The following is a 26,238-nucleotide window of genomic DNA, read 5'->3' on the forward strand; positions in this document are numbered from 1 at the left end:
CAAGAAGCAGCCGTTCCCCACTCAGAGATTTACATTCCAGAGAATGGGGAGAGGGCGCAGAACCCTAAAGAATAAATAACAATACCATCAACTCACACTAAAGCATTTTTAGCAAAGCATCCCTGTAAAGCAGCGGTGAAGAACCACAGCTCCATGGGCCAAATGGGGCCTTCTAGAGTTCCCCATAAGGCCACACCCCTTTCCCATGACTACTGATCATTTGGTGGTTTCCCAGCTTTTGCGTGGTTCTTTCCCCATTCTAAAAGATTGAAATGCCTTGTCTAAGGCTTAGTTACTGGCAGGAAGAGTGTTAAGCTAAAATATGCTGGGTGCGGTGCTGTTTTTTGGGGGGGTATTTTGGTCCTATTCTGTTTTATCCTCAGCCCCACCCACCACTGGAATGCAGTCCCTAAGAGTTCTCCAAAATTAAATTTGGCCCTTGGGCATAAAGAGGTTCAACACCACTGCTGTAACACCAAAACAAGCACAAGTGGTTTTCCAGGGATAGGTACCAGAAAACAGAAAGTCTCCCTGGTAAAAGGAAAGCTGAAATAAATAGAACAGTCCCTGCACAAATAAGGCCTATATGCCATTTCTGCTCCCCTGGGAAAATTCTAAGTACCCATTGTTTATGCCTCTTTCTCCACATCTTTGTGGGAATATCTAAAGGCCAAACAGGGAGGTCCATGGTTCTTTTTCTGGCTCAGCCATGCTGGAGGCTGAAATTGGCATGGGGAAAATGATAGAGGCAAGGGGCTATTTAACCACTTTCATTTCCTGACATTTCCCACTTAAAATTTCCCCCCTATCTGCTGCTATCCCTTCCTCTTGGAAGAAAAGATACAGGAACAGTTTTTCAGTAGAGCATTCCCCAGAACTGGCCAAAAAACATTTTACTTACATTTCTATTCTTTGCGCAGATGAGTTATTTCCCCCCAAATTGGGAAGACAAAATCTGAGCAATCTCTTTCTTGAAAATCTAGGGCAGGGGTGGCAACTTGTGGCCCTCCAGATGTTTTGGCCTGCAACTCCCATGACCTCACCACTGGCTATGCTGGCTAGGGCTGATGGGAGTTGTAGGCCAAAACATCAGGAGGGCCACAAGTTGCCCATTCATAATATTCTAGAGAAACTGTCTTATATCCCTTTAGCCTCATCATATCTGCTCTTCAGTGGCCATCTGGCTCTTTTAACCCCATCTTTCCACCACTTACCTGTCAACAACACTCATTACTATTGCAGTCTGTAAGCCGGCTAGGAAGGAAATTTGATACTCCCGTGTCTTTACAGACCCTACACACATTTGGCATTATTTAGAGAAAAAGTAACATTGTATTCTTAGTAGCAGCAGAACTGGAGGCCATTGCTGGAGGCAATGTTAGTCTTAGCCAGTGAAGAGATAGTGGGTTTTAATAAATGCAAAGCATCTGAAAAACACACACAATATGATTTGGTTTGTTTTTAGGGGCATATGAATTACAGCTGATGTATAAAGAAATAAGAACGTAAGAAGAGCCCTGCTGGATCAGACCAAGGGCCCATCTAGTCCAGCATTCTGTTCCCACAGTGGCCAACCAGCTGTCAACCGGGAACCCACAAGCAGGACACGAGTGCAAGAGCACCCTGCTGCCCATGTTCCCCAGCAACTGGTGTACACATAGGACGGACATGACCAGTACACTTATCTATCTAGCTATTATTTGGTTCTTGATGGATTTTTAGTTTTAAAAGTCAGAAATTATTGCAGGGAGAGTAAATTTAAAGGTTCAGACATGGAACAGAGGGTGGGGAGATAGGAGGAGAAAATAAGCCAAACAGTAACTGGGCTAATCTAAGTGGAAATGCTTTGTGAAGCGATTTGGGCGAAATCCGCATTTTCACAGGATCTAATTAGGTCTTTCCACGGTACATGCAGTGCTGCATTACTCTGCTTTTGTGGCGTTTACGGGAACTGAAGCCGCATTAGTTGGGGTGGGGAGTCTCGCCACAAGTAGCAATGAACGCCAGCAACTGCGTGGGTGCAGGGCAGCCAGTGAGCAGAGGCTTGCTCCCCGTCCCTTGCGTGTTCAACCAAGTGCACTGCAATGGAGAACTTGCTTATGAGAAGATGCTCATGACAAATCCCACATAGCCCACAGACACACATACATTTATGAGGCAGGCAGGCAAGTAGGCAGCCACCGCCGTCCAGAGACTGAGCAGGAGTGCAAGAGGCGCTGAGAGCAGAGAGTGCGGAGCCAGCAAGGAGGCGTTGTCTTTGATGTATATTAACTGCCCAATCAACAGGCTCCCCCCCCCCAACCCACAGGCTCAATGAAGTGCTTCTGCGCACATGTTCATCAAAATCATTCACCCTGGCAATCACCCTTTCTTAGCTGTGCAGCTTCGAATCAACAGGCATTCACCGTTTCTCAGCTGTGCTCCTTCGTAGCTGCACAGCTTCAAAACAGCGGGGCCGGCAAAGTGGAACTGAAGGCAATGAGTTACTTCCGGATAGACATGTTTACCCCTCTGCTCTCCCCACCCCCCCACCCCATGCTACTTTCTGCCAATCGGCACCGCTTCCACCAGCCAGCGCCAAAGCCAGCTAGGGTGACACGGACTCCTGAACAGCACTGAAGCTGCTGTGACAGGAAAATCCAACACAATGAGTTTGAAAAAAACCTGGATTTAGGGCAAGAAACGCTGGGCTAGCTACAGAGAGCAGCGTGCATCATCTGACACTATCAGTTTGGGGGTGGAATAGAACCGGAGTAAAAGCCCCATGTAGATGGGGCCACTGTCTCTGTTATAGATACCAATATAGTTATAGAGAGATTCCATGCTATTCCATCTTACCTCACAAGGGCTCAGAATGACCAATAGCACATGTGAGTTGTATACAAAAATCCTTATCTTTTTAAAGGCTTCACAATCAAGACACACTGCAGAACTGGAGCTAGAATGAGACAAGAAATTTTAAAAGGAGCTGGGGGAGGGAACAAAGACAAAGCCAGAACTTGAAAATATTAAACTAGTTAATTATTAAATGCGTTAATTATATTTTGATAATGTTGTTTTCTTGCAACCTATGGGACAGTGAATTTGGGAATGTGTGTGTTACTCTCCGAAAAGTCAATAATAGAAAGCAATATGGCTTTCTTTTTTAAGTGGAAGTCAGGGGGTCCAGGACCTTCAGGCAGGGCTGGCTCCAGAGGGTGATGACCAGGTCAGGCATCTGCAGAGGCCCCAAGATGAGCAAAGCCCCACCTCCCCAATAATGAGGGACCCAAGAAGGCCAGTGGCAGCCTGGAAGAATTCTTAATTTGCATGCCCCACCTCTTCCTGGTAGGCCCCAGAAACCCTGGAATTTTGCTCCACAAAACTGCTCTGCACAAGGTTCCACTCTCCTAACAAATATTCCCAAAGCAGCAGAACCAAAATTTGTAGTGTCTATTTATTTTAAAATAGAAGTAATGTCCATTGGGTTGGATTCAGACTTAGTCTGCTGAAATCAATAGGTAATTTCCTATTGTGCCCAAGCACTTGTGGGACCTGCCACTTGTTCAATGGGGCTCTTGCAGATTGAAAAATAACCCTGGAAAAGAAACACTCATTTCCAGGTCAGGACAGGTCAGTGGAATTCACTTCTGTGAGTTCCTGTGAGCGTAATGGAACTAGCGGAGGTGGGGCAGTCCCATTGGATACTTCCCAACGAGACTTAAGTCCCACAGATTTCAGTGGGTGTACTTTGAGTATGATTTAGTCTGGATTCAACCCACTGGCTATTTTTTAGTGTATCACAATCTTTGACTGATTCATCTTTGCAACAGGTATGCGTTGCAAGCAATTCATACAGCAAGATCTTACACGCATGTAATCCGATGTTGGTTCTACTAAGTTCAAGGAAGCTCATTCCCCAGTGAACATGCATAGGCTTGCAACTTTCTTTCTATTTTACAAATGGCAAGATTGAGGGTGAAAGCTTGTTATATGCCTAAGGCTAGGAGAGTTGCTTTAATTTGTGGCTGGGATTCCTAGCAGTCACTTGTACACATCTGAAGATGCAACAGTAGAAGTTTCATTCACAGCAGCGTGCCGACAACCCACACCCATGCTAAAACTGAATGTGGAAATTAGTTACACAACTTTCCTATTCCTATTAATTGATTTTTATGTGAGTCAAAGATAAAGACAGATAGGCAAAGCTGGTCCTGGGTTTTCAGCATTTTTGTGGGTAGAAACTGGTAACCCTTCTCACAGTGCAACTTTATCATAGGAATGACTTGCACTCAATCTCTAGACAAGAAGCACAAAAGCTGGAGTAATATAGTGGTGGGGAGAGACATCTTATGGTCCCAGGAGACCATCCTAGGGACCATAGGATTTGTCGGAGTCCCCCTCCCGAAGCTGTAGATATGCCTACAACCTTGGGAGGGGGACTACAAGGGCGGCAATCAGATGCGTTTATACCCTAAAACCACCTATGTAGTGCTGGTGAGTCACACCAGGTCTTCGCTCCTGTACTTTTATTGGAACCAGTTCTCAGTCTGCTGCTGCTGCAGGGGCAGATGTGGCAGGAGGAGGGAGCAGAGGAAGGGAGTGCGGGCGACTGGTGGCTGCCTCTCGCCTAGCACAGAGAGCTGGCCAGAAAAAGGGGGCGAGAGAGGGAGCCTAAGGGAGCTCTGCAGCCCCAAGGTCACCTGCTCCCGTCCTCAGCAGGGGAGGAGGGAGAAAAGAGGCACAAGGGAACGAAGTAATCTTCCCTCTCCTCGGCGCCCCTTATTCTCCTCCTCAGCCCTCGGCTTCTCCATTTTCCATTCTCTGAGCAGCCACGCCTTGCAACTTCACTGTACCCAGCCAGCCCCTCAGCTTCCCACCCCTTTTCCCACCCGGCTGCCCATCCCCGCTCAGTGTGTGAGCGACCAGTGGGCTGCGAGACGTTTTCCAGGTTTGCCACCATTCTTCTCCATTGCCGTTGTTGTCCTGCAGCACCAGCCACCCGTTCAGGGCTGCTGCTGCTGGCCATGGCAGCAGGAGCAGGCGGGGGGGGGGGGGGCCTCTGCCGCCATTGTCTGTTGCTCGTGCTTATGTGTGAGCGTGGCCAGTCACAAAACACCCGTTTCCTAGAAGGCAAACGGTGAGACTGAAAGAAAAGTAACAGAGGGAACAATCCTATGGTGCTAGACAGCGGCTAGACGGCCATAGGATATGCTGTTTTCCAAGGTCAGTTCCTGGAAACCCGACTTCCCCCATGTCCATGCTTCCTCGGAGGCAGCGCGGAGGAGCCCCATCCTCTGTGCTCGAAAGAGGAGTGCAGAGCGGCTGAAAAGGGGCAGGGCTGGGCGCGTTCCGGGGTGGGGAGAGCGCAACTGCATGCACGACACATCCTATGTGTCATACAGCAGCCTTCTCTTCTGCTCCCCCCCCCCCCCGTCCTGCAGCTAGACAGCCGAAAATGGCTGTCTAGCAGAAAAAGTAGGGCAGGAGAGGCATGGAGGGAATGATCCTGCCTCCTGTGCGTCTCCTGCCTTCCTTTGGATAGATGGCCACCTCCGGGTTTGGAGGCAGCCGCCTATTTAGGTAGGATAGCGCCTTTAGCCAAGAGCCAGTGTGGTGTAGTAGTTAGAGTGCTGGACTAGGATGAGGGAGAGCTGTGTTCTAGTCTCTAGTCTTCCATGAAGCTCACTTGGTGAGTTATGGCCAGTCACTGACTCTCAGCCTAACCTACTTCACAAGGTTGTGGTGAGGATAAAATGGAGAGGAGGAAGAGGATTATTTAGGCTCCTTGGTGGAAAGGCGGAATATAAATGTAACAATTAAAAAAAAAAGAATAAAAACAAGGCAGAGATGAGGTCTAGCTCCAAGACACAAAGCCATTCTTTTGTGTCCACCATTTTCTGCACAAACTGGTGAGGCTCAGACACAAGTAACTTAGCTAAGAATGCCATGTGGGGCCCAGAGGCATTCTTGGAAATAAGGATGGTGCTGGTGACTGGTGCTTCTCTTTGCAGCATCGCAGCCTCCCAGTTACATTTCTTTAAAATTAAAACAATCTTTAAATAAATAAAATAAAAATAAGGAGGGGCAGGGAGCCTGGTGGGCACACATTGGAGACCCCAGGATTTCAATCCTAAATTAATACATTGGATTCAGGGGTTAGCAAACCAGATGTACTGTTGAGAATCCCTTTTGATGCTTGTTTTTAATCAAAGGTCTTTCATAATTTCAACTGTTATTTGCATTATTTCACTGTTAACACCTCCAGACAGCTTCTTCTTGCCAGACTTGTAGCTCTAGTATATTATCACAAGCAACATAAAAAAACCCACAGAGGCCAAATAACCTGTTAGTAGATGAGATAAGGAATTATTGCAGCATGGCTTGGTGAACACAGTAGTCGGCTAGGTCTCTCTCCATGCTGTAATTCCACAGAAACATAAAAAAGTGCAGTCTAGAACATGGTACCGGAGAATCCCTGTCTTGATTTTTTTTCTTTTTTTTTTTTACTTTTCAAAATTATGCTTGAAAATGTGTGGGTAATATTTTCTAAACTCTCAGAAGTCAACCAGATGGGTGAACAAGATTCCCAGTTATTCAATGCCCTGTGTAACTCCTTGCCCTTCTGAATGACAAACAAAACCACAATAAATTAAGCAACATATTTAAAAATGTAGAATGTATTAAACAAAATAAGATAAATGTTGCAAATGTGCATAACTTTTAGAGAGCACCAAATTTGGCTTTTCTTTGTGCATAATTCAGATTGCTTGAGCATATAATTGTATATTATTTTTTGCAGGGTGCACACTGTTCATTGTCTTCTGATATTGGGGCATCTTCACAGTCAAGATAGATTTTTTCTCCAGATGACATTGTTGCACTTATGGCTGATTGTGTTTGGGATTTATGGTGAACCAGATGTAATGGGCAGGAGTCCAATAGTATAATATGACATGCTGCACCTCTCAAAATTCCCATTTTGCACAATGACAGCAACAACATAGTATAAACCAGGGTTTCCCCAAAATTGGGGTTCTAAATCCTAAAGACAGAGAGGGTAAGAAACCTGGGAAGTTGACTGACTGGAAGAAACTGCAGTTGCCTGGCATTTGCACAGCACTATAAACCTTTGCTGAATGTTTATGAGAATGGGAGATAGCTGCAGTGCATAAATAGAATAAAGAAATACTGCCTGTGTGGAAAGACTGGAAAAGCAGGGTGTGGCTGAAGGTAAGCAACATTTCTCCATCTTCCAGAGGCTCACATTAGGCCTGAAACTCTATTATCTTATTTATTTATTGTATTTCCTGTGTTTCTAACAAAAGTGGCACTCAAGGTGGCTAACAATAGTAAAATATAGGATACAAACACAATCTTAATTAAAACATAACATAAAAACAATTCCATAAAACACAATTAAAATGTAACAGTAAAAGAAATAGATAGCACCCAGGCAAGAGAAAGGCCTCCCCCAAAGATCTGAACACCAGGCTCCCAAATAGGGTTAGGAGCTCATATGGGAAAAGGTGGCCTTTCAGATAGCCTGGTTGTAAGCCATACAGGGCCTAATAGGTTGGAAATGATTACTAAAAATAAAGTCCCTTGCCAGAGGCATGCTCCTTTACTCTATAAAGCCAAATTCATGGAGTATAAGTCATATGTTCTTATGACATAATTCGTTGCACATTGCCTTGAAATCCTATTAATCAATTCATTACATTTTTATACTGCCCAATAGCTGAAGCTCTAGGTGTAGGAGTGTTATATAGGCATTTTAAATGAATACAATTGATAACGTAATTGTCACATACTCAAAAGCACCCTTTTCATTATTACCCTACTCCATTTTCCAGGGCCAGAGCTGAGCTGTGCACCAAATGAAGCTATGAGGCTGCCTCAGGCAACATATCTGGGAAAGCATTCAAAGAACCTGCATGATTTCCCTTTCATGCAAATAAATTCCAGGGTGTTTTTTCCCCCCATTCTAGCTGTTTAGTCTGGCACTGACAACCTTTGTTCATGCAGTTTTATGAAGAATCGGCCAACATCATTGCGACTGGTTGCATTCTAGTGTTTTCTGTGTTGTCCTCTCATGTTTTTTTAGGTCTGATTTGTTGTTGTTGTTTCTTAAAATGTGGTTGTAGCAGCAGCCTGACCTGTGTGGACTGGCAAAACACCATCCAGGCTTTCCAGGGCTGCTGTCTAATGAGTAACTGCTTTTTAAAAACATGCCCAATTATTTCTTTTGTAATGAGCACAATTTCAAAGTCAGGGCCTGACTAATTGAGGTCAATTCAGGAATGCCACAACCACAGCAATGGAAAGGAAGCAACTAATTAGCTGTATTAAAAGATGGTGGGGGCAATGGAGGAAAAGACTACTTTTAAGGGGAAGTTGCAGGGAGAAAGAAGTGTGGGCTTGTTAAACTAGACTTACTTCTGAGTAAACATATGGGAATGAGCATTGCTGAATTTTTATGGTGGAAATTATGGGAACTCTAATCTGAGCAAAGCAAAACAGTTTGCCTTAAATTAAGCCCAGCTGGATCACCGGAAGGGAGAAACAATGCTGCCTGCAATCCTATACCCACTCACCTGGGAGTAAGCCCCACTGAAATCAGTGGGACTTACTTCTGGGTAGACATGTATAGGATTGCACTTGTAAGATGGGGAGGGGAGGACATTTGCACATAATTCTCTTCTGGATAGATGTTAACCTTGTTTTTCCATAACAAATGCATTAAGAGATCATATTCTCACTCATAAATCCTGGCTGGTCCTGCACTCCGATTCTTGCATATTAATGGGATCCTTTGAAGGATGGTAAGTGCTAATATAATAGCATCATCTTTTGACCTAAAAAGAGGTTTTGGATGGAAGCGACAAATTATCTGACTACTTCCTTGCCACAGGTAGCCTATGTGATTTCATGAGCTATTCAAAAAATGTCTGCTGAGCAATCTCATCACTGGGCCAGATCTAGGGATGTCAGAGAATTCCGCCCGGAATCCGTGGTGGAATGAAGCCCCCCCACCCCGCGAAATGGGCCCGGAACAGAGCACCTACCTGCTGCCGTCCGCGCTGACTTATGAATGGTGGCCGCGTCTGCGGCCGCCATTCGCTTCTTCCATGTAGCCGTGATAGGCTACGTAAATACTTACGTAGCCTATCACGGCTAACGCAGGGATGCCATTTGCGTCCCTGCGGAAGCCATGATAGACTACGTAAATACTTATGTAGCCTATCACGGCAAAACTAAGGGAACGCAAATGGCGGCAGCTGTGGCGGCCGCCATTTGCGTTCCTTTTTTTGCCGTTTTAGCCTATGTAAATATTTACTTAGGCTATTACAGGGGGGGGAAAAAAAAGGAACACAAATGGCGTAGTGGCCACCATTGTGTTCCCTTTTTTTTACGTAAATATTTACGTAGCCTATCACGGCAAAAAACAAACAAACAGCAAACGCAAATGGTGGCGGCTACGGCGGCCGCTATTTGCATCCCCTTTTTTTTTGCCGTTTTAGCCTACTTAAATATTACGTAGGCTATTATGGCAAAAAAAAAAAAGAAAGGAATGCAAATGGCGGCCACTACGCCATTTGCGTTCCCTTTTTTTTTTTTTTTGCCGTAATAGCCTACGTAAATATTTACATAGGCTAAAACGGCAAAAAAAAGGGGATGCAAATAGCGGCCGCCGTAGCTGCCACCATTTGCGTTTGCTGTTTGTTTGTTTTTTGCCGTGATAGGCTACGTAAATATTTACATAGCCTATCACAGCAAAATATAGGGATGCAAATGGCGGCAGCTACGGCAGCCGCCATTTGCGTCCCTGCAGGCTGCCCAGCAGCCAGATGTCCAGCTGCGGGTGGCCCTGGCCGGCAGCTCTGCGGTATCTCCGCGGAGCGGAGCCAGCTGGAGAGAATTTCGGGGGGAGGGACAGAGCGCCTCCCCCCCCACCGCGAATGTCACCTTTCGAACAGGAAGTGACTTTCGTACATCCCTAGCCAGATCTGATGGATCTCATTCATTTAAAAGGTAAAACAAACACCCAACTACCTTCAAGTCATAGTTGTTCACTTATTCTGGGAAAGCTCTCCAGATTTCTGGGAACAAGGTGACTCCTAATGTTATATTATTTTAGTTTTATAAATAAAATACAACAGAAAATCACAGTAAATGACTCAGCATCAGTCCAGGACTGGGATCCAACGCACAAAGCATATAAATAAATATAATATAATATAGGATATATATAAATATAATAATAATAATAATAATAATAATATAATAATAATAATAAAAAAGCAGGCTGTGACCTTGGCCTGTAAGCAGGGACGGCCCTAGGCTAAAAAGCACCCCTCATCAAATCATAGCTTTCTTTTTAAAACATTATTTATAGTGCTCATAGTGTTTATAGGATTTGTAGTGCTTGGTAATGTCACCTCAAAGTAAAGCAATGTTCTGCTGATTTTTATCTAGAATGAATGATATCAAGCTGGAAATTAGGGGCAGGGGATACTTTAAAGCTAATTGATGGAAGTTTGTTTTTACAGTTAGTACTCAAACAACTAGTAGAACCTTGGGGGGGGGGGAAGTTTAGAGACACTTGGGGCGCAATCCTATGCATGAAAAAAGCCCTATAACTCCCAGCATGCCCCAGCCGGCCATGCTTTTTCTGCCATGCTTTTTCTGTCTAAACATGCATAGGATTGCACCCTTACTGCTTTTTCTGAACTCAGCTCACTGCAGACAGTCCACTTAACACACCCCCCCATCACTGAACTCAGCTCTGTGCCCCTTTCAGCTTGGTGCCCAGGGCGAGCACCCAACCAACCCTGCCTGTAGGATTTATGCAGCGTGTAATGGGCCATTCCAGACACTGCCCTTTTCCAAGGCAGATATTATTCCTGTAGAGAGAGATAGTAATTATGCTGGTTCCACAAGCACAATGCCCTGAACATCACCATTGCTTACCTATGCTATTTGGAATAATCCAACAAGTTTTCATTACTATTCTGACAATTTCTCTCTTTTATTTCCCCCATTTTTTCCTTCAAAAGCGGTGAGATTTTCTTCTTCAGGCCTTGAGTGTATACCTCTTACAATTTTTTAAAAGGTTTTGGCCATCTTCCGGAAGTCAGCCTATCTCCTGAAAGCAAGGCTAACTTTGCCCTCTTCCATTAGGAAGAAATGGAGAATGTTTAAAATAGATTGTACAATATTAAGAGCAAAAACACCATGTCAGCATGTTATCAGACACTATTAAATATTGAAATTAGAGCTGCTTCTTTTTTACAGGCTCTACACTTCCTACCCCTTTAACAGTAGCCTGCCACATGGAAATTTAGCAGGAGAAACTTTTGCCACTGTGGGCTTTTCTGCACGAGGCATTTATCGTGTGGTCATCATACACTACTCACAGTTGTTAATGGGATCTTCAGATGATGTCATGATCCACCAGTTTTGCTTCTGTGTCTAAAGAGAACTTCCGGTGAGCTTTTTATAGCAGCGAAAACGCGGTATTTAATTGTAAAATCCAAAGAAAACACTTTTTTGACTTGTGTATTTGTGCTATTCTGCTATGCCACAATGCCACCGAGAAGTTATTTAGCAGAAAAGCGGGAAAAGAAATGCTCCTCGTGTAGTGCTCGGAGCTCAATTCTATGATGAAACTGAAAGTACATGCAGTGGATTAACAGCCTCGTGTAGAAAAGCTCCACTTCTCTATGCCAGAAAAAGCTTCACTGGTGAAATTTCTGTTAAGCTGCTGATAAAGGCACGGTAAAAGCAAAGCAAACCCTAATTAAAATCAAATGTTGAAGTTAAATATGACTGTATGTAAAGTATTCCATTAATATGGAATACTTTAGTGAATATTAAGCACCAAATTATGCAGAGGATGATTGGGGGAGAATCTTGCAAATTAACTTTGAGTCTACTTCAGAGAATGTAGGCAAAAGCCCGTGTGACAGTTGCCCCATCCAACTGTTGCCACAACTTGGCCGCTGTCTCCTAGCAACCAAAGGATTTCTAGTGCATGGGTGAATGAATGGCTGACTTTCACTGGTTGATGGAAGCTGGAAACACATAACACTGCCTTGTTCTTTCTTCCTTAGCAGATGGAGCAGCTGAGGCCCGTATCTCATCAACAGTAGCAAGAGCTTCCCCTAACGCCCTTGCAACATGAGCTCTTCCCCATGGTAAGAAAATGAGCTAGTTCAGGGAGCATTCCTGTTTGAAGGAAGGACTCTAATCTATAATTTTGATTGTAAGCAGACGGTCTGTGTGTAGTTATTTTAATTTAAGAGATGCTTCTTTCCTGAGGTGTTCAGACATCATGGGAATATTGGTTCTGCTGGCTGGGAAACCTCCAGTTTGCTATTTGAGCAAAGGTGGCCTTGTGTCCTGCTTTATAGAGGACTGTCCTCTGTTTCAGGACATCCTCTGCTTGAAGGGCTGTCCAGTCCAAATCTAGTTTAAAGATCAAGAACCACATTAAGAAGGTCAAGCAACAGTCTTGAAGTTGTCCATCAACCTGGATAGCAGACTTGAGAAGGCCTACAGGTCACAGTCTTCCCCACTGTGGTCAGATATACTGTATTTATTTTTTAAGTTTCATCTACAACTGTACAACAACAAGCCATGGGTGATTATTGGGTTAACTCTAGGTTGTTTAACTGTTAAACAACCCAGAGTTCCAGGTTTGGATGACACGATAATGAACCTCTGGGCCATTGCAGGATGCAGATGAAATAACCCTGGCCCAGAAATGCTTGACAAAGCAGGCAGATGTTAGGCCCTCATAGGGTGGAGCTTTCTTACCCAGGCTGTCGCTTCTGATATCTCTCACAGTTTAGGCTCCTGATGGCAGACACAAGAGGAGCTGGGGAAGCAAAGGTGTTTACAACCTCTCCCAGTCCTCAGATATTCCAACATTAAAGTTTCACATCTCTTCATTCATTACTGGTTCAATATATGCAGTGTCCTTATCTGTAGGACCACTTTCATAGCCCAAGACAATACAACTTTCTTATGAACTTTCTCCTCATAGCTTCCATTTCCAACTTCCTTTAGTGGGTCAAGATTAACTGCCATCATACCTTTGACAGTGTTCCTTAACTGAGAATTAAGTTTTTTCTAAAATAGATGATTTTAGAAAAAATGAATCAACAACGTGGTGTCCTTTAAGTTATGCTGTTTCCTTGCATCAGTAACTTCCTTCCACTGATCCCCTCATTCCATATGTTCAATGGTTTAGTAGAGCCAAGGCTCACAAGGACGCAACACTGGCACTTTGTACTTATCAGGGACACTGACATCATCTGCCTCAGAATTCCCTGTTCCCTCTACAAACTATTTTTAACTGCAGCTTAACTGCAGCCCTCACAATAGCTGGGGATGGGGAGAGGAGATGAATTTTCCCAGCAACAATATATTGTTCCTTGTAATGTAAAGTATTTTGGGGTGGCTTAGTCTTGAATGGGCAATTAAGACCCATTCACTTTTTTAAAAGACCTTGGAGCAGATGAAAATTCCTAGAACTGATTTGTTGATATGGATTGCTGCCTGCAATTTTGGACTCCCCTTGGGCGACAGCTGTGAGCACGATCACGATGAGCACCTGCACTTCAGAATGTATCACTACAACACTGCATATATTTCTTATATCCTCCATTGCAACATGCATTTCAGAACAAGGTAGATGTGTTGTTGTTGTTGTTCAGTCGTTAAGTCGTGTCCAACTCTTCGTGACCCCATGGACCATACCACGTCAGGCCTTCCTGTCCTCCGCTCTCTCCCGGAGTGTGCTCAAGTTCATATTCATTGCATCGGTGATGCTATCTAGCCATCTCATCCTCTGCCGTCCCCTTCTCCTTTCGCCTTCAGTCTTTCCCAGCATCAGGGTCTTTTCCAGTGAGTTTTCTCTTCGCATTAGGTGGCCAGAATATTGGAGCTTCAGCTTCAGTATCTGTCCTTCCAATGAGCAGTCAGGGTTGATTTCCTTTACGATGGACTGATCTGACCTGCTTGCAGTCCAGGGGACTCATTAGAGTCTTCTCCAGCACCACAGTTCGAAAGCATCAATTCTTCGGCGCTCAGCCTTCCTTATAGTCCAGCTCTCACAGCCATACGTTACTACTGGGAAAACCATAGCTCTGATTATATGGATCTTTGTCGGCGAGGTGATGTCTCTGCTTCTTACTATGCTGTCTAGGTTTGCCATAGCTTTCCTCCCAAGGACTAAGCGTCTTTCAATTTCATGGCTGCAGTCACCATCTGCGGTGATCTTGGAGCCCAAGAAAATAAAATCTGTCACTGCTTCCATTTCTTCCCCTACTATATGCCAGGAAGTGATGGGGCCAGATGCCATGATCTTAGTTTTTTTAATGTTGAGTTTCAAACCAGCTTTTGCACTCTCCACTTTCACCCTCAACAAGAGGCTCTTTAGATCTTCTTCGCTTTCTGCCATTAGGGTGGTATTGTCTGCGTATATGTGACAGTACCCATAACGAATGCAGTATTTTTCTCAGGCCACTACACCTTGTCAATTTCCCCTCATTTCATCAGTCATCAGTTCTTGTTCATTGACTTGTTTAATGAGAGCCCAGCCCAAGACCCATCTGACTATCAAGGATGAGTCCCATCCCTTTCAGATGTCTGAGAGCTCCAATTCTGAGTCAGAGTTAGAACTGCTAGATCAAAGTATGGGGGAGGGACCCTCCCTGCAGCACCTAGACATTGGGAGAGATTCCTCTGAAGGCCTTGACAAACAGATGGGCCAGGCTGAGTCCCTGCCTGTTCCCTCCACTGTAGGAACTCCAGTTTCCAAAGAGGGGCATGACTTGAGAGACACTAGAGTGCGTCGCAAAGCAAAGTGGGAAAAGTTAGGGGCAGGGCTCAGACACTCAGCCAGGATAGCTACTCTTGGAAGTCAACATAGGAGGGAGCCACCCTAAGGGAGGGGCATCACTGCGAAGCAAGCTTGGCCATGAGGTTCATACCCAAAGTGTGGGCAACTTCTCTGCCCTCTGGTTCATCTCCTCTGCTTGTTGTTGTTGTTCAGTCGTGTCCGACTCTTCGTGACCCCATGGACCATAGCACGCCAGGCCTTCCTGTCCTCTGCTCTCTCCCGGAGTGTGCTCAAGTTCATCCTCTGCTTAGAGATGGTTGATTAGTTGTTTAGGGCCTGGGGCAGTTTGAGAGTTTCCTTGAATCTGCATTTGTAGAGAGGCTAGTCTCTAGCAGAATAAGTGGTATTAGCTTGAAACTTTGTGTATTGTGGTGTTGATTGTGAAGGGGAAGGAGGATCCATTTCTGACACTGACAGTCATATGACTTGTAATTCCAGTTTCAAATTATTTGTAGACATCAGGATCTGTTTCTGCAAGTATGATCACCTTCTGAATATAATTTCCACAATTTGTAGTAGCCGCTCTGAACAGAGGGGGGAAAAAAGGCACAAAGCAGCTTGTGTGTCATCTTTAAGCTGCTGGTGGCCAAATGCAAGATGTTGTTATCAATGCAGGTCTGGCCATACTTTTTGTTAAGCAGCTTCCTGAATGAATTGGAACGTCACCCAGGACAAAGAGACATCACATTGCTGTGACGGTGGTGGTGCCTTTGAAACGGTTTGTTGATTTTTGGAATTGTCTTCAACCCTTCTCTATGCTATGGGGTCTGGATGTTTGGGATCACTAGAAATGTGTCTTTGCAAAATGTTGTAACTGCTCAGATTTCTGTGGCTGTGTGTTTTGGGATGACAATGAAAATGTTTTTGAATACTTGCTGTGCATCAAGGGGTACAGGCCACTGAGATCTCTTAGGTAGATATCTTTTTCTATAATGTAGCTGTGATGTCACAAAGTGAGACTTTCATGTCCTTGGTCTAACCATGTCAGTGAAACTCATAATCTTATAGAGATGTTGTGCTTTGACTTAGCTAGCCATGTAGGTTTTTAAAAATATATTTCTTAAGTTACTCATTTTCTTTTACAGGAAATATTTTTAGCCTTAAAAGAAATTGGTAGGCCTGGCCTTTCTTCAGGCAGGGGGTGGTGTTACAAACTCAAGACATGTCCATATATTTTGTGGCTGGTACTTGTTTCCTTAATGGCATCTAATGACTAAGAAAAAATTGGAGATTTCTCTGAAATGTTCTGAAGAGAGAGACATCGGTTTGGGGAAGCTGAAAGGAGGGGCAGGCATGTGTATGAGAGAGAGAGAGAGAGAGAGAGAATGGTGTGTGTGTAACAATAGAAGCAGTCTGGGGACAGAGAGAGGGCTTCTTCACACAGAGCTTTTATCCTGCTATTGAGATTGGTTACTCACAGAAGTTTGCAGGTGCTTCAGATGATGTCACTAACCTCCAGGGCGTCTCCTGCACTAAATGACCTTTATTCCATTTGGAGATAATGAGCTATCAAATTACTGCACTTGAATTCTGCTTGAGTACCCTCGCGAAAGAAGGAAAAGCCTCAATAAGAGGAGCTAGACCAGTGAAACATATGGAAGACTCAGATAGGGGGGGAAAGGTGGAGGAGAAAGCACGTATAAAGGGAGTCCGCTGTGATACTGCATTTAAAATGAAAGTAGAAAGCCCCGTTTTAAATGTGGGATTTTAGGCTGGTGTAGAGATGCTCAGAGACACAGGCAGAGAATGAGCTGAAGGTTCAAACCGTCTTTGGGGTGCTAGGGGCCTCTCCCTCTGGATCTGATGTGGGGCAGCCCACTCGGAGTGCTGTGCTGCTTGCCTCTAACTGTGCCCTACTGGTATATTTGTAAATAAACCAAATATCACCGAAATGCGATACGTCTCAGTGATCTCTCCAAGCAGAAGCCAAACTCAGGTTTCCTTTGGAACTTCCCAGCTCAGGGGGACACAGGAAGCTCAGAAATATTTTGATGAAATATACTTGCCCCAAGTCCCACTAGCTAAAGGAGATTGCAGGTTCTAAAGGGAATTTACTAGCTTTCCTTTTGCTTTTTATGCTTGTCATTAATATTAGCCATCTAAGCGTGCAATGAGTGGTATGTTATTTATTTCAGTCCCATGAATGCTGATTAAGGGTAGGAAACAAAATAGTAACGGAATTATCCGGTGAATTCTGCTAAGAAAGCTGATTGATTTTCTACATAAGGCATTTATTGTGCACTCATGATTCCTTACAGTAGTTTGTTGATGCTTTAGACAATGTCGTCGTCCTCGAGGGCCTCTCCCGTGCTTTCCAAGCATGGGGGAGGGGGGGGGGTTTGATCCAGGAAAGTCCAGTATTTGGGGGAATGGTGTAATGAAATGCTAGTGTAATTGTGCAATTCTGCTATAACACAGTGCCACCTAGAGGTTATGTAGCAGAACATATACAGCGCTTTTCTACACAAGGCTGTTAATTGGCTGTTAATCCTCTGTATCTACTTTTGGTTTCATCACAGAATTGAGATCTGGGCACTAAGATGAGCCCCTCAGGTCGGAAGGTGTCCAATATACTACTGGGGAAGAGCAGAGGGTATTTCCAAGTAGCGCCAGAAAGAGTGAAGCGGCTGGGCCAAAGCCGAAAGGACACTCAGCTGTGGATGTGTCTGGTGGTGAAAAGAAAGTCCGATGCTGTAAAGAACAATATTGTTTAGGAACCTGGAATGTCAGATCAATGAATCAAGATAAGCTGGAGGTGGTCAAACATGAGATGGCAAGATTGAACATCGACATCTTGGGAATCAGCAAACTAAAATGGACAAGCATGGGCGAATTTAATTCAGGTGACCATCATATCTACTACTGTGGGCAAGAATCCCTTAGAAGAAATGGAGTAGCACTCATAGTCAACAAAAGGGTGGGAAAAGCAGTACTGGGGTACAATCTCAAAAACAATAGAATGATCTCAGTACGAATCCAAGGCAAACCATTCAACATCACAGTAATTCAAGTCTATGCCCCAACCACTGAGGCCGAAGAAGCTGAGGTTGATCGGTTCTATGAAGACCTACAACACCTTCAAGAACTAACACCAAAAAAAAGATGTCCTCTTCATCATAGGGGATTGGAATGCTAAAGTAGGAAGTCAAGAAATCACTGGGATAACAGGCAAGCATGGCCGTGGTGTACAAAATGAAGCAGGACAAAGGCTAATAGAGTTTAGCCAAGAGAACACGCTGATCATAGCAAACACTCTTTTCCAACAGCACAAGAGGCGACTCTACACATGGACATCACCAGATGGTCAATATCGAAATCAGATTGATTATGTCCTTTGCAGCCAAAGATGGAGAAGCTCCATACAGTCAGTAAAAACAAGATCTGGAGCTGACTGTGGCTCAGATCATGAACTTCTTGTTGCAAAATTTCAGCTTAAATTGAAGAATGTAGGGAAAACCACTAAACCGTTCAAGTATGACCTAAATCATATCCCTTATGAATATACAGTGGAGGTGAGGAATAGATTTCAGGGATTAGACCTGATCGACAGAGTGCCTGAGGAACTATGGACGGAGGTCCGTAACATTGTTCAGGAGGCAGCAACTCAATCCATCCCCAAAAAAAAGAAATGCAAGAAAGCAAAGTGGCTGTCTGATGAGGCTTTACAAGTAGCTCACGAAAGAAGGGCAGCGAAAAGCAAGGGAGAAAGGGGAAGATATACCCAACTGAATGCAGAGTTCCAGAGAATAGCAAGGAGAGACAAGAAGGCCTTCTTAAGTGAACAATGCAAAGAAATCGAGGAAAACAACAGAATGGGAAAGACTAGAGATCTCTTCAAGAAAATCGGAGATCTCAAGGAAACGTTTTGTGCAAAGACGGGCATGATAAAGGTCAAAGAAGGCAGGGACCTAACAGAAGCAGATGAGATTAAGAAGAGGTGGAAAGAATACACAGAAGAACTATACAGGAAAGATCTTAATGTCCCTGATAGCCATGATAGTGCGGTCACTGAACTTGAGCCGGACATCCTAGAGCGTGAAGTCAAGTGGGCCTTAGGAAGCATTACTAACAACAGAGCTAGCGGAGATGACAGTATTCCAGCTGAGCTATTTAAGATCCTAAAAGATGATACTGTTAAAGTGCTGCACTCAGTATGCCAACGAATTTGGAACACTCAACAGTGGCCACAAGACTGGAAAAGGTCAGTTTACATTCCAATTCCAAAGAAGGGCAACGCCAAAGAGTGTTCAAACTACCGCACAATTGCGCTCATTTCACATGCCAGCAAGGTGATGCTCAAAATCGTACAAGCTAGGCTTCAGCAGTATGCGAACCGAGAACTACCGGAAGTACAAGCTGGGTTTCGAAAAGGCAGAGGAACTAGAGATCAAATCGCCAACTTTCGCTGGATCATGGAGAAAGCAAGAGAATTCCAGAAAAACGTCTATTTCTGCTTCATTGACTACGCTAAAGCCTTTGATTGTGTGGATCACAACAAACTCTGGCAAATTCTGAAAGAGATGGGGGTACCAGACCACCTTACCTGTCTCCTGAGAAACCTGTACGAGGGTCAAGAAGCAACAGTAAGAACCACAGATGGAACAACCGATTGGTTCAAAATTGGGAAAGGAGTATGACAAGGCTGCATATTGTCGCCCTGCTTATTTAACTTATATGCAGAGTACGTCATGAGAAACGCCGGGTTGGATGAATCACAGGTCGGAATTAAGATTGCCGGGAGAATTATCAACAACCTCAGATACGCAGATGATACCACCCTAATGGCAGAAAGTGAAGAAGATCTCAAGAGCCTCTTGCTGAGGGTGAAAGAGGAGAGTGCAAAAGCTGGTTTGAAACTCAACATTAAAAAAACGAAGATCGTGGCATCTGGCCCTATCACTTCCTGGCATATGGAAGGGGAAGAAATGGAAGCATGACAGATTTTATTTTCTTGGGCTCCAAGATCACCGCAGACGGTGACTGTAGCCATGAAATTAAAAGATGCTTGCTCCTTGGGAGGAAAGCTATGGCAAACCTAGACAGCATAGTCAGAAGCAGAGACATCACCTTGCCGACAAAGGTCCGTCTAATCAAAGCTATGGTTTTCCCAGTAGTAACGTATGGCTATGAGAGCTGGACTATAAGGAAGGCTGAGCGCCAAAGAATTGATGCTTTCGAACTGTGGTGCTGGAGAAGACTCTTACGAGTCCCCTGGACTGCAAGGAGGTCAAATCAGTCCATCCTAAAGGAAATCAACCCTGAGTGCTCATTGGAAGGACAGATACTGAAACTGAAGCTCCAATATTTTGGCCACCTAATGCGAAGAGAAAACTCCCTGGAAAAGACCCTGATGCTGGGAAAGACTGAAGGCAAAAGGAGAAGGGGACGGCAGAGGATGAGATGGCCAGATAGCATCACCGATGCAATGAATATGGACTTGAGCACACTCCGGGAGACAGCGGAGGACAGGAAGGCCTGGCGTGCTATGGTCCATGGGGTCACGAAGAGCCGGACACGACTTAATGACTGAACAACAACTACAATGAGGAGCATTTCCTTTCCTGCTTTTCCGCTATATAACCTCTAAGTGGCACTGTGGTATAGTGGAATAGCGCAAATACACAAGGGGAAAACACACTGTCTTTCCTTTCACAATTAAATGCCAAATTTTCTCTGCTCTAAAAAAACTTGCCAAAAGTACTGGTTAGATATAGAAGCTGGAGGGTCATGACATAGTGTAAAGAACCCATAAACAACCATGAATAGGGAATGACGAGTACATGATAAATGCCTTGTGTAGAAAAGCCCAGAAAAGCACAGAAGGAAAAAACTCAGAACAAAACATGTGCAGAGGATCCAACCGTAATCCCATAAAGAATCCAGAACCAGAAGCCACATTTGTGGGTTAAAAGCCTAATCTATAAACACCCCCAGTGTAGTTTGCAGCTATCCAGGCTGAGATTCATTTGCTTCAAGTACTGACTGTAACTCTTTACTTCCAGGTATAAGGAGAAATTGCCTTCCAAGTACTTTCAAGAACGCATCACTAGCAAAGAGAGGTTCTCCGATGCCCTCAATGGCCAGCGATGGAGATTTCTGAAAAGCGGCCTGGATGATTTCAGAAATGGCTGTCCTCCTCCTTCTGACAACATAATAATTCAAGGCAAAACAGGCCCTATACCAATAATTCTACATTACAAAAAAACAGATTATTCGCAGATTGTACCATATAAGGTCAGAAAACTGAGGAGCAAAAGCGAAGTTGTTTACTCTAATCTCAGTGCAGCACAGAAAGCCAAGAAGGATTTCATCATGCAGACCGAGAGCTGCCTGACCCAGCACCCACTAGCGCTTTATCCTCATTTGGAGGAGTGTGTGCCCCCAGAGGTAAAAACAATCCCCAAGTTGCCATCAAACTACATTCAATTATACTTACTAGTCTTTCCAGCTCTTTCTATTTGACCAAAGTATAGCCAAGAAAAGCAGGGTGGATATTTTAATAGTTTGCATTAACGCAGACCATAATCCTAGAATTAAAAAAACTAAATTGCTTCATACTTATACCATTCCATAAGGCCTTTCTTTTCTACTCTGTGAATGCTGAGCTTGATATATTTTGCAAAGTTTGCATGCAGAACTTTATGTCTGAGCTGGTTCAACTATAAAGGCAGACGAAGCAACCATGGGGGCAACGCTGAGGCCCAGTAAACCTGGCCAGGGCTCTTATGAACTGGCTGCACACCCCAGAATGCACCAGAATCTTTTGCAACTCTTAGGGTGGCAAATACATTAATGCTGGAAAGGGTTCCATGAAGAAAGGTAGAAAAATGTAAAGCTATTGTTACGTTGCAGCATCCCACTCCTGAGAGGGGAGAACTTGCAGGGGCTTCAGTGCTTACACAGACTTCAGTCTCCTGGAAGAAGGGCACCGGAGACTTGTGATGTTTCTTCTATGAAGTTTTATTTACACTGTGCTCAGGATGAAGGGCTACAACATCACAACTCCAAGCAATCCTTGCTTCCTCTCCACTTCCCAGCGATCTTCTGCCAGACAAAAACTGCTCTCCTTTAGTCTTAGGGGTTCATCACATGGGGACAGCAATCTGCATCAATACTGGAGCTTTCTCCATCCAGTTTCATCATGGGATTAGATTGGGCTCCTTTACTCAGTTGTTTCTGTCTCATTATATTCTATTCCCTGCCTTTTCACCGGGTGGCTACTTTTCTGCAAAAAGCCAGTACATGCACTTGGGGGCATCGCATAATTTCCTCCCTGGTTCCTGCCCCTTTCCCTCCTGTTGTATAGGTAGAAGGAATGACTGCAGAATCAGCAAGCCTCAAACATAACTGTTCTTTAATTCAGCACGCACAGAAGTGACCACTTAGCAGAAGGCTCTGCCCACTGTGGCTACTCCCAGCTCTACAGTAGCTGCCAAGGCTCAAAACAATAACTAAGCCACAGTACACCCCCCCCCCCCGGGATACATAACACCTCCTCTCACAGATCACTGGTGTTTTGGTTGTGATTAACATGCAATGCGGGTGGACAGCAACCTCCACTGAACTGCCCGAACCCCGCCCCTGCAGGCACTGGTTTCTCAAACTCCTGACATGCTGACATTCTGTGTTGTGGAGCAAGCAGGCGAAGTCAGGAGCAAAAGCCGGTGCATTGCATTTAGTCACAGCATGGCAGCAAGCCAGCAGGTCACTACACCAACACGGCCACCACTCTGACGTCTCTGACGTCGTCACCATGACTGTGCCTCCAACAACCCCAAACAAAGTGGGTTTTTTGCGCTACGGGAAAAGTACACAGGCAGGCCATGGTGCCCCTGTTGCGCAGGCCGAAAAAAACCTGCATTTTTCCATTTGGGGATAACATGGGTAGGGACAAATGGTGGGGACATCACCGGATGATTACAGCATCATGTAATGGACTTGCAAACTTACATGAGTGGCTAATCATGAATGCGCAATAAATTGCAGGTGTAGAGATGCCCTTAGGTTCACTCTTCCCCCAGATCCATTTCCTCCTATCCCCTAAGGTCTTGTAGAACAAAGGTTATCACCTCAAGATAACCCTTGGGTAACTTGCCCAAAAGACTGCATTGGGGGAAATCCTCAGTGTCTTTGTACTCAGCACTGAATGGTAAGGCATCTCTGGAGGTAATGTAGACTGACCCCAAACACATAACATTATTGAGTTAGAAGGTGGCCCCTATAAGGTGTATTTAATGTATTTTTCTTTTGTTAACATGTAGTTTGTTTGATTTACGTAGTTTAATTTTGCTTCTGTAAACAACCCTGAAAGTGCTGTTGAAGATCTGCTGAGGTATATAAATATTTTAAATGAATGAATGAAGAAGGGGTCAGAAAAATGAGATTTTCACAAGGGCCAAGACTCAACCCCAACTGTTCAAAATTATGTTAGATCTATGAAGCTAATGAGATTAAATATATACCACATTTATGTGTGTGTGTGTGTGTGTGAGAGAGAGAGAGAGAGAGAGAGAGAGAGAGAGATTGGAAAACAGAATTCAGGATTATTTGCATTTGCTGTATGACTTTTGATCTTCAGTATACCCTCCAGCACCGTTTCCAAGATTTTGCATGAAATCTGAGATTGTTCAGATAGGGGGAAACCTATTGGCAAAGTATCCCAGACCTTGTGCCTTCCATTTGCTTTACCCTCAGCTTTTTGATGATGTAATGAGTCTCCTGGACCCTGAGATGCATCTGACTAGAGCCTCGCCTGATGATAGCAAAACTGAAGTGAATCTCCCTTTTCATTATCAGCTGCACTATGAAACACCACCAGAGATAAGCTACAGCTCAACTGTTCCGTGAGTACTGGAATAAGTGAAATGTGTAATGCAAATGGTGGCTGCTTCCCTAAAGTAATCTCCTGTTTGGTCTGGATGACCTTGGAGGATACCTGTGCTGCTGTCTACTCCTCAGTTTAAAAAACACACACAAACTGCTAAACATCTGGAAGCCATTTACCCGGGATTCTAGCAAAGGTGTTCTCCAAGGCATTTGCTACCTTGATACATTCTGAGATCTGGCAATGGCAGCTGAGATTGTCAAGATGGTGGATTCCATGTTAGGTGCCAGATTCTGTACTTTCATGGCAATCCCATAGGCAATCCCTGCCTGTTTCCTGTAACACGTGAGATATGAAGCAGAGGTAAATGGAACAAATCTGATTGCAGGCTTGTAGAGACTGGTCATATCTAAAATCAAGCAATTCTGCAAGGAAAGGCAAGATTTACTTCTTCATTGCAAGTCACAATAGGTCTATTAAGCTTCTATCCCTTCTCTTTCCCCCTCTCATTCCTCTGCATCTTTTTTGCTGATTCTGCTGCTTTTTGGTACCCTAGTCCTGGCCAACATGTTTCTTTACAATACTGTGCATGCACAGTGCCATAAGGAAAGAATACAGCCCAGACTGGGGAAACGGCGTGGGAGCCCTGGCGTAGTATCAGAACGTAACCCAGTGGTAGTAAGTCCTGAACATGGGACATTGGGAATGTTACACATGGATTCATTCTGTGTGCTACCATTGAGCTGTGCAGGCAGGATGGTACAGGAACTTGGGTTCCAAGCCATTTAGGCCTTTCAAAGTCAATACTAGCACAAAAGCCAATACAAGCACTTAAAAAGTCAAATGCTAAGCACAGGCAGCTGGTGGAGCTCTTTTAACACTGGCGAGATATGATCCAATCCTTATTGGCACTCCTGGTCTGCCTGATTTTCTCTGATTTCAGAAGCTAAGCAGGGTCACCCTGGTTAGTACTTGGATGGGAGACCTGCTGGGAATCAGGCTTCCTGCACTGAGCAGGGGCTTGGGCTCAATGGTATTGTAGGCCCCTTCCAACCCTATGATTCTATGATTCAAATATGGTGTATCAGTCCAAATTCTTGCCCCTGTATTGTGTACCAACTGAAGCTTCAGCACCATCTTCAAAAGCTTGCAAAATTAAACTGAGGAAACTGAAGATTAGAAGTAGAGCACACAGAAGATTCTGGGAGGCCCAGGCCTAAAGAACCAGTGAGAATAGATGATGTGTAACGTTGAGGTATCATCATTCATAGGCATTGGAGAGTGTCACAGATATTTGATGATGAATATGTATTTCTCATGTCTTTAGACCCTGGCTGCCTAAAAAGAAGAACCCTTACACATGGTTTAGCAAAAAAGAGGTGGCTGAGAGAGAAAGGGCAGCCAGAATAGCCTACATTCCTCCTTTAGATGAGAATGTAAAGCGTGTGACAAAGGAGTTCTGTGAATGGGTCAGCGCAATGGTAAGCCAAGACATGTGTAATTGCAGAAATAAATTAACCAAGAGGCAATGCAAAACCATCGAACAAAATCTGGCCTATATGTATGAGGGGGAGGGGAGTGAGAACATGCCTAGCTGCCCCACATACCTGCTGCACCTGCCCTGACTTCATGATTCCTGGATGTCCATGTGGGGTTGTAACGTTAAGAGTATAGCCTATATGCATTAAAACCAATGGGCATATGCTGATATCAAGCAGTCTGTTTCCTGGATAAAGTCAGGTAATGGACAGCACTTTGAGCCAACATTGGATTTTGTGTGCATACGGTATATTTGAACTTGATTGATTGATTGATTGATTGCATTTCTATACTGCCCAATAGCCAAAGCTCTCTGTGTAGTTCACAACAATTAAACCCCAAAAATACAGCATAAAATACATTATAAAAATGTAAACGTTTTAAACTACAGTATAAAAGTTAAAACCAAAATAAAACCTAGCAGCAATGCAAAGATTTAAAATACAATAACAGATTTAAAATAACAGAACAAAATACTGGAATGCCTGGGAAAATAAAAAGGTCGTCTCCTGGCGCTGGAGAGAACACAATGTAGGCGCCAGGCGAGCCTCTCTGGGAAGTTCATTCTACAACCGGGGTGCCACAGCAGAAAAGGCCCTCTTCTTGGTAGCCACCCACCTCACTTCCTTTGGCAGGGGCTCCCAGAGAAAGACAGCTTAAAATGATCTTAGGATCTAGGCAGTTACATATGGGAGGAGATGATCCTTCAGGTAACACGGCCCCAAGCCTCTTAGGGCTTTGAATGTTAATACCAGCACTTTGAATCAGGCCCGGACATGGACCGGCAGCCAGTGCAGATAGAAAAGTACTGGCATAATATGATCACATTGGCCAGTCCTCGTTAACAATCTTCCTGCCCTATTTTGGATCAGCTGAAGTTTCCGGACCATTTTCAATGTATAACACATTGCAATAATCTAAATGAGAGGTTATCAGAGCATGGATAACTGTAGCTAGGTTCTCTCTGTCTAGATAAGGACGTAGT

General features: G+C 44.3%; 1 protein-coding gene across 1 annotated transcript in view; it reads left to right on the plus strand.

Moving 5' to 3' along the window:
- Positions 1 to 11,985: 11,985 nt before the first annotated feature.
- Positions 11,986 to 26,238, plus strand: part of LOC146343623 (protein FAM47E-like) — a 35,462-nt gene continuing 21,209 nt past the window's right edge. Inside the window, exons 1-4 of the mRNA XM_084855396.1 lie at positions 11,986 to 12,179; positions 20,893 to 21,277; positions 23,585 to 23,733; positions 25,042 to 25,195. Of these exons, the coding sequence (XP_084711522.1) occupies positions 12,163 to 12,179; positions 20,893 to 21,277; positions 23,585 to 23,733; positions 25,042 to 25,195 (705 nt within the window). The 5' untranslated portion in view covers positions 11,986 to 12,162. The remainder of the gene's footprint in view (positions 12,180 to 20,892; positions 21,278 to 23,584; positions 23,734 to 25,041; positions 25,196 to 26,238) is intronic.

This window comes from Heloderma suspectum, chromosome 5, assembly GCF_057233095.1.
Source record: "Heloderma suspectum isolate Gila_16-S chromosome 5, 16-S_ref, whole genome shotgun sequence".
In the NCBI taxonomy this organism is placed as follows: domain Eukaryota; kingdom Metazoa; phylum Chordata; class Lepidosauria; order Squamata; family Helodermatidae; genus Heloderma; species Heloderma suspectum.